General features: G+C 41.9%; 1 protein-coding gene across 1 annotated transcript in view; it reads left to right on the top strand.

Annotated features, from left to right (window-relative positions):
• ctnnd2a (catenin (cadherin-associated protein), delta 2a) overlaps window positions 1-15884 on the top strand; it is a 363618-nt gene that overhangs the window by 41195 nt on the left and 306539 nt on the right. Inside the window, exon 2 of the mRNA XM_050057274.1 lies at window positions 10534-10664. Coding sequence (XP_049913231.1) covers window positions 10536-10664 — 129 coding nt within the window. The 5' untranslated portion in view covers window positions 10534-10535. The remainder of the gene's footprint in view (window positions 1-10533; window positions 10665-15884) is intronic.

Here is a 15884-nt window from a genome sequence, read left to right as displayed (position 1 = left end):
TGAAGGACCAGCGTTCTAAAAGTAACAGAAGTAACTGATGTCTTGTTTGAAAATGTACTTAAGTATTTGATTACTCAAACAGCAAACTAATGCGTTAGGTTACTCGTTACTGCAAAAAGTAATCAAAGTACTCTAACGCGTTACTTTGTAACATGTTATACCCAACTCTGGTAGAGAATAAATAGTATACTTGTCTTTATTTTACACTTTGACCAAAAACGATCACACAAGAAGCACCCATTCATGAAAAATTAACTGTTTATGGCAGCCTAAACTGTTGAAAATATCTTTATTTCTCTATTCTTGTCCTCTATTTAATTCTATCTCTACCAGAACAGCTCAACTCTTATTGCAGTGTACCTTTTACCTGGGCTGCAGTACAATATTTGATTTAAGACCTTGCTACACAATGACTGGCTTGAAATGACATGCCTCATATATCCAGCACCGTAGAGTTGAGCTTGATAGGATTGAGAAAAAAAAAAAAATGCTATCTGCAGCATCAGTGGTAAACATCAGATTTTGGTGACAGCCTCTCAGGGGTAATTCGTCGTAAAAGACAGAAAGGTGGCAGGTCCTCTTGCCTCAACAGTTTAATGCAGCCACAAAGCTTGTTACATCATAAGTAAAAAGACTGACTCGGGCTTATCCGTGAACATAAAACTTCTTTCTTCTGCCATCACTATCATTCCGGCTTCTTCCACAGACATAAATAACTCACACCTGAATGCAAAAAGTTACCAGTCGAAACACGTTCTGGAAAATATAGGAAATATCTCTGAATATAAGGAAGGTGTGTTATAGTTGGTGACTAAAAAGCCCAGCATAGAAATGATGGTATAGTGATGCTCCAAGCTGTGACAGATCAAAAATATCTCCCGTGTCAAACCCCATTTGCGTGTTAGCCTACAGTAGATCTGCAGGAGGATTCAAGCTCCACCCACTGTACAGTATTTCACATCCCTAAGAAACCTCCGTCTTTTTGTACGGCCATCAAACAATTCTTTCCAGCCAAGATTGCATTTCAAAGCCGTGTAAATATTTCAACAGTGTCATTTCATGTGAGGGGAAGAAGCACGCTTTTGATTGTGTTCCTTCGAGGAGCCACTCACTCGAACGTGCTGAGGACAATGGCTCCATGATCACGCAATAGTTGGGACATGGCCTAGGGATGGAACAGATCTGACTCATTGAGACAATGCATTAAGAGATGCTCACAGTCCAATGTAGTGCATTTATTTTAACTGTTAATACCAGACAATCAAACCAGTTAGATTTTAGAAAGTAAAAGTTAGAAGAGAAGAGGAGATAAGGTTAGAGAGGAGAGCAGGGCACTGCAGCCGAGCCAACGAGGCTTGGAGTCAGACAGCTGACGGGTCATGGGGTAAAGGGAAAGGACACCTCATTGGACCTCGGAGGAAGGTGTGTGCATGTGCTGAATGGTTATGCGTGTGTTTGTTTGTGTGAGCACGTACATGTTCATGTAAGGTGTGTTCAGCCGGAAGGAAGCAGGTGTGGAGGCCTGTCAGGTCATGGTGTGAGCATAGGTCGGAGGTGCCCATCCTGCCAAATCCGGTGACTCAAGGTGTGAGTAACGTGTGTGTTTGTACGCTCATGTGTGTGTTTTTGCCTGAGAGTGGAACGCTGGTATTTTTTTTTCAACAGTGAGCAGACTGTCTCAGTAGACCAAATGCCCAAATTTAATATGAACAACCATGCTGAAAACCTTGAAATTTTAAAACTAAGGCCGAATGCCCTGCTATTCAACACTCTGAAGGCATTTCCACATGGTACTGCTCAAATCTACTCACTCTTGGGTTTCCACTGCAGATAGTACCCTCTCAGTCTAGGTGGGATTCTCATCTGATCACCATAGCGTTGCCACATGAAATTGCCTTGACATCTTCAACGCAACATTTATTGAATGTTTCCATTGGCAACAAAACAGTGGGATGTCTGCACTTTGCTTCACTTCGCGTTAAAAAATCTGGGTCAAGTTAATAAAAAATTGATGATCGTAGTTTGGCTATCTTGGCCGTCTTGTATTTCACAAGTGACGATTCATACTGAGTGCGCAAGGATGCTGCACGGGTTGTTACTTCTTTGAAAAACCTAAAGTTTTCTAGACACTATATACTACGGTGTGTGTGTGTGTGTGTGTGTGTGTGTGTGTTTGTGTGTTTGCTAGCTGCTAGGTTGCTCACCTGGCAGCTGCAACTGCGCTGCCATTTCCTTCCATGCTTTGTCGTTCTTTATCATGGTAAAAGCTGGAGGGCATGTCACACAGGCAAGGCTTCTGCTGCCACAACTCGGCAAGGTTTTGCTCTTTGCTGGAATCCCACACTTTTCTTTTAGCATGTCCTGCCTCCATGGCAAGCTGCAATCCGTCTTTGTGTTTGGGTTTAGCGCCAGTGTGTCATTCCATGCTGCATTTCTATTGGTTGGTTGGTAGAGGTAACTTATAACAGCAGTCACATAGTGAGATAGTCATCCCAAATTTCTGACAATCGGAATTTTATCCAAGGCTGTCTTTGATCGCATGACAATCACCATCCTTGAACCTCTCTCCCTGTGCGACGTAAGACCACCGTTTTAGAGCCACGACCAAAGATATCGCCACATTTCTTTCACCAAGGTCACATTTCGTCTGGGACAGCCCAAAATCACAAAGTGAATACCAGACTTTACAGAGAGCACAAAAACAAGACAACAAGTTTTATTTTGGCTTGCCATCAAGTTACACAAGGAATTAACAATCCATTACAATATGCACAGATTGTCCCTGAAACCGATCTTTAGGTTTGGCTCGGGACATCCCTATTAAAAATTATACACCACTGTGAAAAATAAAAACTTTATCCACCGCAGCATATGTTCCATGGTGCAACTGCCAAGATAATGCTAGGGTAATTTAACTGAAGCTGTTTTCAAATTGCCCTTGAAAATATGTAGAATGCAGCATGGAAAATTATGCAAACACAAATGAATGGAAGCATTGATGCAGTAGGTGAATAATTTATTGAATAAAAACTGCAGAGGGAAACATACTAAAGCATAAATGAAGGATGTAAACGTATGGACACACAAAACAGTCTCAGTTTTAATATCCGTGGCCATTTAGAGTTGTTGTTGAGCCTTAATAGAGGTATACAGTGTGAGATACAGCAGTTCTTTGACTGCTTGTCCAAACTGTAAACTTCCAAAGAAATTAGTCGTAGTAAAACTTCACACTGTGATGTGCAATCTTTTTCCTGTTGGGAGTTTTCCTTTTGTTGTTTACACTTTGTTCTCCAAGGAACTCGGCTAAATGCTGGCTCCTCTACCACGCTGTCAAAAACAGGAGACTTTGTCTGAGCTTTTATCTCGGCCTGAGCCAAATGAAATGTCAGGCCATCATTCCTCCTCAGTTCAATGCGAAGCCGCACACAACTCAAATCAGCCAGAATGCGCAGCAATTAAGTGCGTCCCCGGAGCGGCGAAAGCCCCCTCTAAGCCCAGGCTCCTGTTACATTGTACCCTGCAGGACGTAACACGTCTATTCAATAGCAGCTCAACTGTTCCTGCTGACAATAGCCCAGGAGGAACATTGGGGTGGTGGAGTATTGTGACATTTGATGGCGGATGTGTTGGTACTGGGATTATCTCTGAAGCAGCCAATATACAGTGAGCCAACTTTGCAATTTTGTGAACACAGCACCTGTCTGGACACCAATCACAAAGGGTCTGTGCCTTCTCTATACATGATCACTGGCTTTCTCCGACAATAAACGATTCACAATGACAGGTATTGTTATATGCAGAGGCTCAAAAATTGCATTGCTGCAGGGTTTGGATTCAGATTCAGGTGTTTCAGTCTTTGGCTATAAGAATTCACTTATCAGAATCATGCAAACTTTGCTTCACTCGCTGAAAGGAACTGCATTTGTGGCCCGTATTTGTTAGTTTATTGAATACTGTGTATACAGTGTCAAAAGGCCCTGGGATAATAGGGTTTGTCTGATGAGCCAGTGCCATATGAACTGTTCCTCAGTGTCATGAAGTACAAAACAGTCGCTGGAAGGCAGTGATGAGTTTTTCCTCCACATTTATCCAGTGTTAAGCAGACAAAGCACAGGGCCAGTGGGTAGGCATGTCACGATAAATACTTCTGTTGGATGATATTATGTCTCAGAAATAATTACCATAAATACTATTATTGAGACAATTTTATGCCACCGATATAATGATAATATAAAAGTATAAAAGGGTGTGATTTCAACTAGTGCGATTGTGGCATCACTGTCAGAAATAAGTAAAACAAAAAACACCTAGCTAGTTCGGCTCCTGTTTGCCTTCAGGACTGCCTTAATTCTTGGTGTCATAGCTTCAACACGGTGCTGGAAACATTCCTCAGAGATTTTGGTCCATATTGACATGATGACATCACACAGTCGCTGCAGATTTTTCAGCTGCAAATCCATGATGTGAATCTCCCGTTCCACCACATCCCAAAGGTGCTCTATTGGATTGAGATCTGGTGACTGTGGAGGCCATTGGAGTACAGTGAACTCATTGTCATGTTCAAGAAACCAGTTTGAGATGATTTGAGCTTTGTGACATGGTGCGTTATCCTGCTGGAAGTAGCCATCAGAAGATGGGTACACTGTGGTCATAAAGGGATGGACACGGTCAGCAACAATACTCAGGTAGGCTGTGGTGTTTAAACCATGCTCAGTTGGTACTAAGGGGCCCAAAGTGTGCCAAGAAAATATCCCCCACACCATTACACCACCACCAGCAGCCTGAACCGTTGATACAAGGCAGGATGGATCCATGCTTTCATGTTGTTTACACCAAATTCTGACCCTACCATCTGAATGTGGCAGCAGAAATCCAGACTCATCAGACCAGGCAACGTTTTTCCAATCTTCTATTGTCCAGTTTTGGTGAGCCTGTGTGAACTGTAGCCTCAGTTTCCTGTTGTTAGCTGACAGGAGTGGCACCTGGTGTGGTCTTCTGCTGCTGTAGCCCATCTGCTTCAAGGTTGGACGTGTTGTTGGTTCAGAGATGGTCTTCTGCAGACCTTAAGCAGCTCGTCTTGACCATGTCTACATGCCTAAATGCATTGAGTTGCTGGCACGTGATTGGCTGATTAGCTATTTGCATATGAGCAGTTGAACAGGTGTACCGGTGTGTGTGTGTGTGTGTCACAAGCAAAAGGAACATGCAAAAATCAAATGATAGCTGAGCTATTAGTCATTATTTTTGATCAAATAATAAGTGGCCTTTAATGTACGTTTTTGCTATAATTCCTTTGTGTCTGAGACAGATTTTGGACTTTGGAATTTAATGGTGATCTAAAATTAACTTTAAATTCAAATGACACATAAATACCAATTTCCCTTTGTTTATTGGGATGGAAAAGACACATGATAATGGAAGATGACAAGGCTCGTGTGCCACCAAAAATATATCATGAATATATTTGTTGAAATATGTGCTAGACCATAGTTGATGAGCAACCTAAGCAAGCGCGCCCTTTTAACTTTTAAGAATTTTGTAAATGAAATATGTAAACAAAAACTACATTTAAAAAAGTAATTAACACATGTTAATATAAGATTATAGTGGGCCTTGCTTTATAGGAGTGGCCCTAAATCACAGTTTGAGACTGGATGCAAAATTTGGCCAACAAAAATAAAACCAAGCGATGCCTCCTGCAGCCATAGATGAAGCTCCGAGAACACTGGGATGAATGGGCAGGGAGCCGGGCAGTTTGCTGTTGAATGGAGGATGAAGTTATTGCAGGGTAAAACTACAAACGACGGAGTTTCTGGCTCTATGCCGGCGGTTAGCAAGCTAACTGTGCCAGTTCCTCTGCAAAAGTGCAGCTGCTGGCTACCAGTAAGCCACGCTGTGTTGTCTCTGAAGTGCGGGTTTGAAAGTGAGAATGGCTGCATTCCATTTAGTCTGTTAGTGGTCTGGAACCCCTGCAGTTTTTTCTGGCATCATATTGGCTAGAATGTTGGTGACATCCTTAACAAACATGTTGAGGTCATGTCCAGAGATCCTACAATGAGTCGATGACCTAATTACTGACAGGCCCACCAGTGGGTACGGACATTGTGACTTACAAAACAGGTGTAACTAATAACGGCTGCATTTCAGGTGTGCCAGTGCAGGCTCTGGCATGGCCCACTGCTGGCACAGCTAAATGGAATGAAGCCATCATTAATGTTATTAGTCACATCTGTAATTTTCCTGCCATGAAAAGCGTCTGCCACACCAAAATACAGCAGGTCTGAGTGCTGCAGATGTAACTGGATTGTTTGTGAAACCAAAACCAAACCACCACAGCACAAAACCACTGGCAAGGAGCCACAGATTAAATTATTGATGAAGCATAGGTTCATTCCGTTGTGGCAGGTTCAGGGCTCCACTCCATTGCCGGGAGGTGTTTACTGTAGAAAACAACTCCACAAAGTAAGGTGAGGTGAGTCTTCCCTCCTCCCACTGACTTGCACATTTTTGGCTCATTCAAGAGAAAGGCGGCAGTCAGCCAGCTGGTGTGATATGGTCTTTGCTGGGGTTCTGGTTGCTCGGGAGCCAAACTCTGGTGACTCATCTCCACTCAGGAGGGGAGATGCCAGACACAGTCGTGGTGTTTGTCAGTGAGAGTGAAAATAACCATCTGCGGGCCATCTCGCTAGCATCTTTTATTTACCGACACCACCCTGTCTGGCCTGCTGTCTGTCTGCTGGCTAGCTGACTGGCTGATAAACTGACTGGATGTTTGATTTGCAGGCTGTCTGGATCCTCACTGACTTTGTAGGCTGACTTGCCTGACACTAATGCTCACTTACCCTCAATGTCTGTCTGATGAGCTCTAAATGACATTACTGTAAATATTTCCTCTTGAAAACAACCTGCTTAAAACTGTAAAACACTATAAAATATATGACTGACATGCACTGCAGACATGCACACGCGTCAGTGTGTGTGTGTGGGTATAACCAAGGCTAGCTCAGATTTGGATCTCCACATCAAATTTTTAAAAGTGAAGGGCTGAGACTTGTGGCAAATTGCAAAGTAAGAGACTCCATGGTCAAATCCCACTCTCAATCAGTTCATTATTTAGTCTTCTGCTGAAGTCGGGGCTGCTGTATTGACAAAATCCCGTCCCCATGGTCTGTTCTCTCTAAAACTCGCCAGCCAATTTCCTGATTCCTCTGACTTTTTATCTTGCTCTCTCTCCCTCTCTGTGTGCTCGTAGCTCACACAGGAAAGATGCACAGAGGCTTTTATTGATGATTTAAAACAATTTCAATTAATGTTACAGAGGTACATTTTACAGATGGAAGCGTCAAATGATGACTCTATTATCACTCCTGGTGTATCCATCCTTTATGATGATGTGCAGCAAAGAGAATAGACAGATCAAATGTGTTTTTTCTTTACTAAGTGAATAATTGCATGATTCTCATCTCTTTGAAATCAACGAGACACGAGTCACTTTCCCGCATCCTGAATAAAGTAATTAAAAGCCTGATAAGTGGGGCATCACATTTTAACGAGTCTACTAGGACCCCTATTTGTGAAGTGACATACTGGCAGTGACACAGGTGAGAGGAGTGACTCTGCGTGTGTGTGTGTGTTGCAGACTAATTGCTGTATTTATTTACAGTCGAGGCTTTGGTATTCATTGAAGCACCCCCTGTATCCACAGTGTTGTGGACTCAGGGTTGTTGCGAACGCTGACTGACTGACGTGTTTAAAGGATTGGTTCCACCTGATATTACCTGTCAAACTATCTGCCATTTCATACTCTCTGCTCAGTCATACTTGAAAGTCGTGTGTGTAGGATTTATGGGGGGTATACAATATGGTATACAATATTCATAACTATGTTTTTCATTAGTGTATATTTACCTGAAACTAAGAATCTTTGTGGGGGGTTTTAACCCTTAGAATGAGCCTTTTATATTGACATATGGAGCGGTCCCACTACCACTGAGTTCCTCATGTCATTCTCATTGGATCTAGTTCTCTTACACACTTGGCACACAGGAGGGGCCTTTCCAAAACCAGACCCCACCCACTCCCACTCCTTGTAGTCACCTTCACAGCTGAATGAAGCACCCTACATCAAGGTGTAGGGTGTAAACAAAGCGGCAAGCTCTGGGACACACTTCCCTCTCTGTGGTGGAAAAAGGAGCTGTCATTATATTTGGTAACCATGGAGAAAAGTGAAATTACTACCATTAAATGTTCTTTATATCTATTAGAATTATTTATATTTGATTCATGCTGCTGTTTACCGGAAATTTGGTGGCCTATTATCCTTATCCTTTTGCAATTAAAATAAATAAATGAATTGATAAATGAGTAAATAAATAAATATATAATACATAAAAGGGAATAAAACTTATCCCTGAGATTCACTGGTGACATTTCTCGTCTGTTACTTTTGCAAACATCCTCTCGTTTTTCACCCTGATGTTTATAAGCTGCTCAGTATCTGCAACACTTCCTGTTACACTTTACTGTAATACAAACGCAGCTATAGTTTTATAGAGACTAGAGAGGTGTATATTACATGTTAATGTGTGTATGACAATAGTAAATGTATATCTTAGTTTGAGCAGTTTACATTCCTTGAGGTAGTCGCGTGAAACTTTATTTGTACGAAGCGTTTTACATGATGAACACATGGTCAGTAAGACGACATCAGTGCAGGCTTGATGTTGGAGGGTTTTATAACCCACTTCCACTCCTCACTAGTTGGTTTGGGACAGCACTCAGTGTGGCAGACAGTCCGTGTGAACGTGGACACGGAGTGGAAGTGTGTAGGGAGAGGGTGTAGGAGGTAGTTTGAGAAAGGCCGGTGAAGTTTTAGTTAGTTGCAGTCTGCAGCCTCGCCACTAGATGCCACTAAATCCTACACAGTGGACCTTTAAGTTTTTCTAAGAGCTTAACCCAGGCTAAGCTAACTTTATATGAACTGAATAAGATTGGGCAGATTAAAATACAAAGACAAACACTACCAACTAACCCATAAATAATACAAAATGGGGCAATTATTTTATCAGTATAAATATTGTAATAATTAACCAAAACAAAGCACCAAGAAACTAATTTAGTCCAAAGAAATAAACAAAATCTCCAAACTCCCCCGAGGCACTTTGTTCATTCTCATTGGCCTCAAACTGTATTTAAGGCTCAGGCTCAATATGATGTCTCTTCAGCAGCAATGAGCAGCAGCATCACCCTCCGCACCGCTAATGCAAAGAAATTGAAACTAAATTGTATCTGTAGATGTGCATGCATGCTACAAATATAAACTAATATTCTGCCAACAATAGTAAACAGACTGAATATGATGCATGAGACAAAAGTGACATCATTTATCTGTTTGTTAATGTCTATTTAATGTGCACAAGGTCAAAAGGTCAGCAAACTCAAAGAGGAGAAAATGAAGTGTAAACGATGAAGAAAACAGGATGATTTGAATCAGCTGTGTGGCGGTGGGCATGGCCATCACATTATTTGTCTTTCATTTGGCAGATAATCATACTAAATTTTAAAAGCTACAGCTCCCATAATGCTTTGGGGAAGTTGCCATGGAGTCAGTGATTTGCACTGTAAGCTGCAACTGGAGCCCTGTTTTTTAAAAACTTGTTTACTTTTCGGTGAATTGGCCCCATTAAAGGTTTGCCAAATGATCTATCAGCACTTCCTGTTTAAAATGTAGCCATGGATGGACAGATGACCACCATCACTTTGATGCAGAGGAAAACTTAAAACTGTGATGATCCTTTTTACCCCTGTGATTTCTAAGAGTTACGGACATATTGGTGATGCACATCAGGGAAAATAATCGTGGAAAGTGTTTGTGACACTAAATGTGTATCATGTCTTTGTGTTTAGATTTGACTGGGTTGTGACTTTGAGTAGGAATGCACATTTTGGAATAAATGTGCAATATGGCACCAAGGGTTTTAGTCTCCTCACAGTTTGACAGCCTCTAAAGAATCAGTGCTCGGTCATTTCTGGAGTTTTGATGAATGCTATAATTTGTATCCGAATTTGTAGTAGCTTAATCTGAAATTCAAATTTAGTTGGACGAGAGATTCGCTGAGTGCATCGGAGAGGTGAACATTTATATTGTTTTGTTATTAACCTGAGGACGGACATAGACTGACTTTAGCTGTTGCTTTAGCACATGATCTTCTTCCAAACTACATTATTCTCAGTGACAGATGAACCACATGAGAGAACTGCAGTCATTGAAGAACTCTTGGGTTTTTCTGTTTCTCCGAATCAAAGTGGAATTGCTTGGATAATCCTGCATAGATGCAAGGTGGCAGCAGAGGCCTCCTCCCTGCAAACAAAGTCGATTTCTTGAGCTGACTGGAGGCATTAAAACTGGGTTGACATTGATTTGACCCATTTTTACTTGCCCCTTTCTTTATGTAAACTGCTTAAAACATTTTACTTTCAAAACTGCATGCGGCTTAATCATGTTTCTTCTTTGTGTGGGTTTGTTCACATTAGCAATGCCGGTGCCAGATCAGCCTGCAGAGCAGGAGAAGGGGGCCATGGTTGCCCCTGTGATGCCAGCCTCCAATGGAGACAGATCTGAGACGGAGACGACCTCCTCCATCCTCGCCTCTGTCAAAGAACAGGTAGGAACTCCCTGAAGAACACGTGTGTTGTACATGTGCCAAACCTGTATTGTGCTTAACTTTGATGAGAAAGGCACATTTTTTTGCTTCTGGTTGCCTCTCTTCCTGTTTCCTCTTCTCTTCCTCTCGCAGCTCTTGAACAGCTTGCAATGAGGCGGGTCAGGAGGTTGTCATTGTTACTCAGGGAAAAAGGCGCTCCGCTGCTTTAAAGTGTTTAAAAGAAACCAAAGATTGATTGGTGCCATGGGAATACGAGAGTGTAATGGATGGAAATGATGGAGATTACGGGGTGAGAGCTGTAGCCAAGTAGACATAATTGAAAAAGTCATTAAAATCAAGGCAATTACTCGACGGGGAGCGTTGGAAGGTAGCTGCAGTGCTGCAAGAGGACAGGCTGGGCCATGAGTCTGCCTGGTTTCAGGTTAGGGGGAGGAATGGGACGAGGGACAGGGAGGAGGACAGAGAGAGGTGAGAGAAGGAAGGGCAGATGGGATGTGAAAGTCACGGTGGGTGGGTTGGTTTGGTGTGAGAAAGCAGGAAGTTGGGAGCGGGACAATAATTTTACTGTTTTTCATTGGAAGCTACTGAAGTAAAATGTTGGACTGAGAAGGAGATGCAGCAGAAAGGGAAAGATTGAAGAGGAAGTTGTGTGTTGTGTAAATGTGCGCAGTTATATCAGTGGACGCTTATTTTCTGTTACATTGAAGTATAAAACAAACAACCTCACACAAACATGAGCATCCTAGGCCCAGATTCCCTCTGGGGGAAAAAAAGTACCTCAAGTTCTCGCTAATTGCATTTGGTGATTTGTGTGTAGCCTTGGACTTACTCCTTTGTGTAATAGAATTCAGTTTCATTTGGATTTAACTCATCAGCAAGTGCAATACACCATAGATTTATCATTTCGCCGATCTACACTGACTCAGAATTTCTCCGTAATTTAATACCACAAAATATTCCATTTACCCTCAGTGAAGGACAAGTGCTGATGGCAATTTACGCTTTTTTTTCTCCTTGCAAATGGCGTTTGACGGCACCTGGTGTGGACATATATTATGTGTGTGTTGTTTCTCCACTAGAGAACCTCTCAGTGCTCTCACATTACTGAATCACTGAAGCATGCAGGGTTTAGTCAGATCCATGCTTTGGACCAGATTTGAACCCGCAGCTCCCCCCCCCGCCTGTTGGGAGAGCAAACGTACAGAAGTTACCCAAAAGGGAATAAATCACAGACATGTAGCTGTTGTTGAAGCCTTATTTTCTTCTGCAGTGCGACAGCTCTGAAAACTCCTCCCCTGAGGAGAAAAACTGTTTTTGAAAATTCAGAATTAGTTCATTGTTCATTCATCTGAAGGCACAAAGAACGCCTTTGCACCCGGATTGTGAGCAACATTTTATGGTTTTATGTTACAATAAGTCTAATCAGCTCTACATGGCAGCACACTGGATGGTTGGAAGCTGCAGTGACTCCTGGGATGGTTTTTTCTCCCCTATCAGAAATGTGTCAGTGCTCCAACAGTCCTGAACCATGAAGCATATTTGATTTAGTCAGATCCATGTGGTTTTACTGATCCACACCATACTAATGCATCATTGAGACACTCCTTCACCGTGGGGTTTTTTCCTCCAATCAAACACATGTGTTGCCTCAGAGCCGCTCAGCTTGATGTCTGGCAGTGGGGAAATAAATAAGGCATTCTTGATGACGTATCCTTGAGCAAGATATGTGACCTCCAGGTGCCCCGTTGGAGCTGATTACTGGCCAGCAGTAGAATACAGTGGCCAGTAGATACTAACAAATATAAATGGCTTCACAGTTACTGCATTAGTAATGTTTTAGAGACAGTAGATTGAAATTCATAATCAGTTTAATGAGGTCAGAGGGGAAATCAAACTGTTGTTTCTCCATAAATAGTGCTGGCACTCACATTTGGAATTTATGTCATTCCACTTGATCAATACTTACAAAGAAGCGAATTCTCCCAGTCGACCAATAGTCATCATTTAGGGCCATTAGTCGTCTAATCGTCCGCATGTTTACGATGTTGATTTAATTATTAAATGATGTATTTTGGGTGGGGCAACACAATGGTTTGAGTTGAAGGTGTGAGAAAGAATAGTATCAGTAACATTGTTAACACTGTGCTACATTACAGAGAAATACAAAACCGTACTAATGAACCTTCATTAATATAGGCCTATATTTTATCTACAAGTGCACGTCACACACTGAGCGAGCCGCCTGTTAATGACGCTGTGGGCTAATGGGCATGTAGCTACTTCCATGTTTCAGATGATACGTCATGTTTGTAGTCGACCAATGAAGATGAGTTTACATATCACCTTGGGTTCATCCTTCACCTTCTCAAAATGATCCCACACTTTGGATTTCCTGCCCGACATGTTATTAACTAGCCTGTGGAATAACCGCAGGTACCAGCCCTGGAAATTAATGTGAGCGTGGCCACTTCCTGTGTCTGTCCTTTCAAATTAAATTCCCACATGGTCCTAATAGAGTTTCATGTTTGTTTGTTTTTGTCTGCGACTAAGCGACCAATGAAATCTTGCCAACTAATGACCTTTCTGGTCGACTAATGTTTGGTCAGCTACAGGGCATTAACGACTTTGATTTTTTTCAGGTCGACTTATCTGTCAATAAAGTCTAAGTCGAGTCGACAAGTCATTGGATGACATCATCACATTGACGCGGCAGAGGAAAGTGAAGTATCTCCACACATGTGATGCAGCGTTAGTAGTATATAGTAAATGGTATTTATTTATTTTCTTATGCAATGGAATTGGATCAGTGCTCGGTTCTGGCTGATATGCAAGTTCAGGTATCAGAATAGATATTGGGAAGGAAAATATGATGCCGGAGCATCTCTAATAATTGATCATTTCACTATTGCTTTCAATTGCTAGAATTAGGACTGCAACCAACAATTATTTTTTATTCTGGATTAATCTGACGATGATTTTCTTGAGTAATCTATTTGTTAATTGATCTAGAAAATATCAGATAATGGTTAAAAAAGTCGATCAGTGTTTCTCAAAGCCCAAGAGGACGTCCTCAAATGTCTTGTCTTATATCCACAACCCAAAGATATTCAGTTTACTGTCACAGAGGAGTGAAGAAACCAGAAAATATTCACATCTAAGAAGCTTGAATCAGATTTTTTTTTGTCTTGAAAATATCATATTAGGCGCCTTTAATGTAATAGTTGACAACTTATTAATTAACCCATTTATCGCTGGAGCTCTTTTAAAATTTCAGGAGACACAGTGTTTCTTCTGCAGTCTCTGCCTGCAGCCATATTGGCGTTCCTTTGTTTGTGGTCCCACAGAGCTGTAGATACGGTAGTGTGCATCTATATGATACACTGTTTACACAACACCATGGTATGTCATGAATAAAACATGTCCATATGAGGCACATATTAATGTCTGCATGGAATAATTGATTTTATGGATGACACAGAGGTGTGGTATTGTGGGATAGTTTTGATATCTATCATATATTAAATATGCTACAGTTTTTCATTAATTTCTGCCCAGTCCACGATGTGTGGCTTTCTGTGTGCACTCCCTGTGTGTGCATCCATTTGCACGTGTGTAACGGATGCATTTTGTACATGTGTGGTAAAAGGTTAATTCTAAATATAGCTCTCATGCTCTCTCCGCCACACACTGACATTCTCTGTCCAGGTGTGTGTGTGTGTGTGTCCCTGCATACGAACATTACTCCAGTAACCCAGCAGGCCCACTCCCATTGCGGCACATCATCATGCCTGACACACACCTCTCTCCACTATGGTGTCCCGTCGAGGATACGCACATGGCTTGGGTTCCATTTAGTCGACGCCATCTGTCTGCTTGTGAGTGTGTGAGAGTGTGTTTGTGTGATGCTGGTGGTTAAGTAAATTGTGACATGTGGTATGTTCATGTTAGTGAAATGATTTCCAGCCACTGTAGCCCTGGGGTTCATTAAATTATTTCAAGAACGAGACACAATTAGAATGAGGAAGTAGTTTGACGAAGAATTCACGCAGTGTTTGGTAAATGTACGGAGATGATGGTGGCGTAGATCGTCTGTGATGCCACTCATAGGTGTATGAAGGGATGCTTTAAAGCTCCAAGTTAGGCTTACTTGCTGTTGTCTTTGTCAGTTAGTGGGCCAGGATATCTACATTTGGGAAACAGGATGAATCTTAAGTATAATTGAGGTGATAAAAGCATGTTGCTGCTGCCTTAATATTGAGTTTACACTGTATACCTCTCCCTCTTCATTCTGAACTCAGCAGATGCGTCACCAGAGGAAACTAATTGAACAGGCATCTGATTCCCCATGATCATATTCACATAATAACTTGCTGAAAGCACGTCAGAGCTTCACACCATGAAGAAAAGAAACACACTGAAAACACAAGAAGGCAACACCACTGATACCTGCAGCTTAAAGGGATAGTTTGGATCTTTTGAAGTGGGGTTGTATGAGGCACTTATCCACAGTCAGCGTGTTACCTACAGTAGATGTCAGTCAGCATGCCCCGCAGTTTGGAAAAGCAGGTAGAAGTACTGACACGGAAGCTAAGCGATGTGCTGCTGGGGAGGGGTCAGCGGCAAAGTATATTCTAACCAACTAAAAAAAAAGCAATATCAGTAAGTGTGTGCTGTATTTAGAATATTTTCACAGCTTTACATTGCTGTCAGACAGCCATTTCTGTCAGGGAACATGAGCCGTTGTATCGCTCTCTTCAAAACCAGACTCCATTGAGGAAAACAGTGATTTAACATCGCTGAACAGAGGAGCTGCTGGTGTACTGCTGCCTCGATCGTACAGTTAGTTTGTGTTATTGTGTGACTTGTGTGTTTAAAAGGGTTAATTCGGATTCACCAAAGTCACACAATAACACAAACTAACTAACTAATCGAGGCAGTAGTACACCAGCAGCTTCTGTTATCAGCCAACTAAAATCACTATTTTTGCCAATGGAGTCTGGTTGCTTTGACGAGAGCATAGATGGGAAGCTTTTAACCTCTTCCCTGTCCAATTTATCATTCTCAGGGAACACCAAATAGACTCAACAACATAAATACAAGTAACAAAATAAAAGAAAATGCTGCACTTGACATCCAAAGGCATAAACCAGCACTAAGCACCTTACTGTTAGTCGTTACGCAGGTCATACATGACATTTATCAATCAACTGATCAGAGCTG

The sequence above is a fragment of the Epinephelus moara genome, chromosome 11 (assembly GCF_006386435.1).
Source record: "Epinephelus moara isolate mb chromosome 11, YSFRI_EMoa_1.0, whole genome shotgun sequence".
Lineage (NCBI taxonomy): Eukaryota > Metazoa > Chordata > Actinopteri > Perciformes > Serranidae > Epinephelus > Epinephelus moara.
This window is presented reverse-complemented; position numbering and strand designations above follow the sequence as displayed.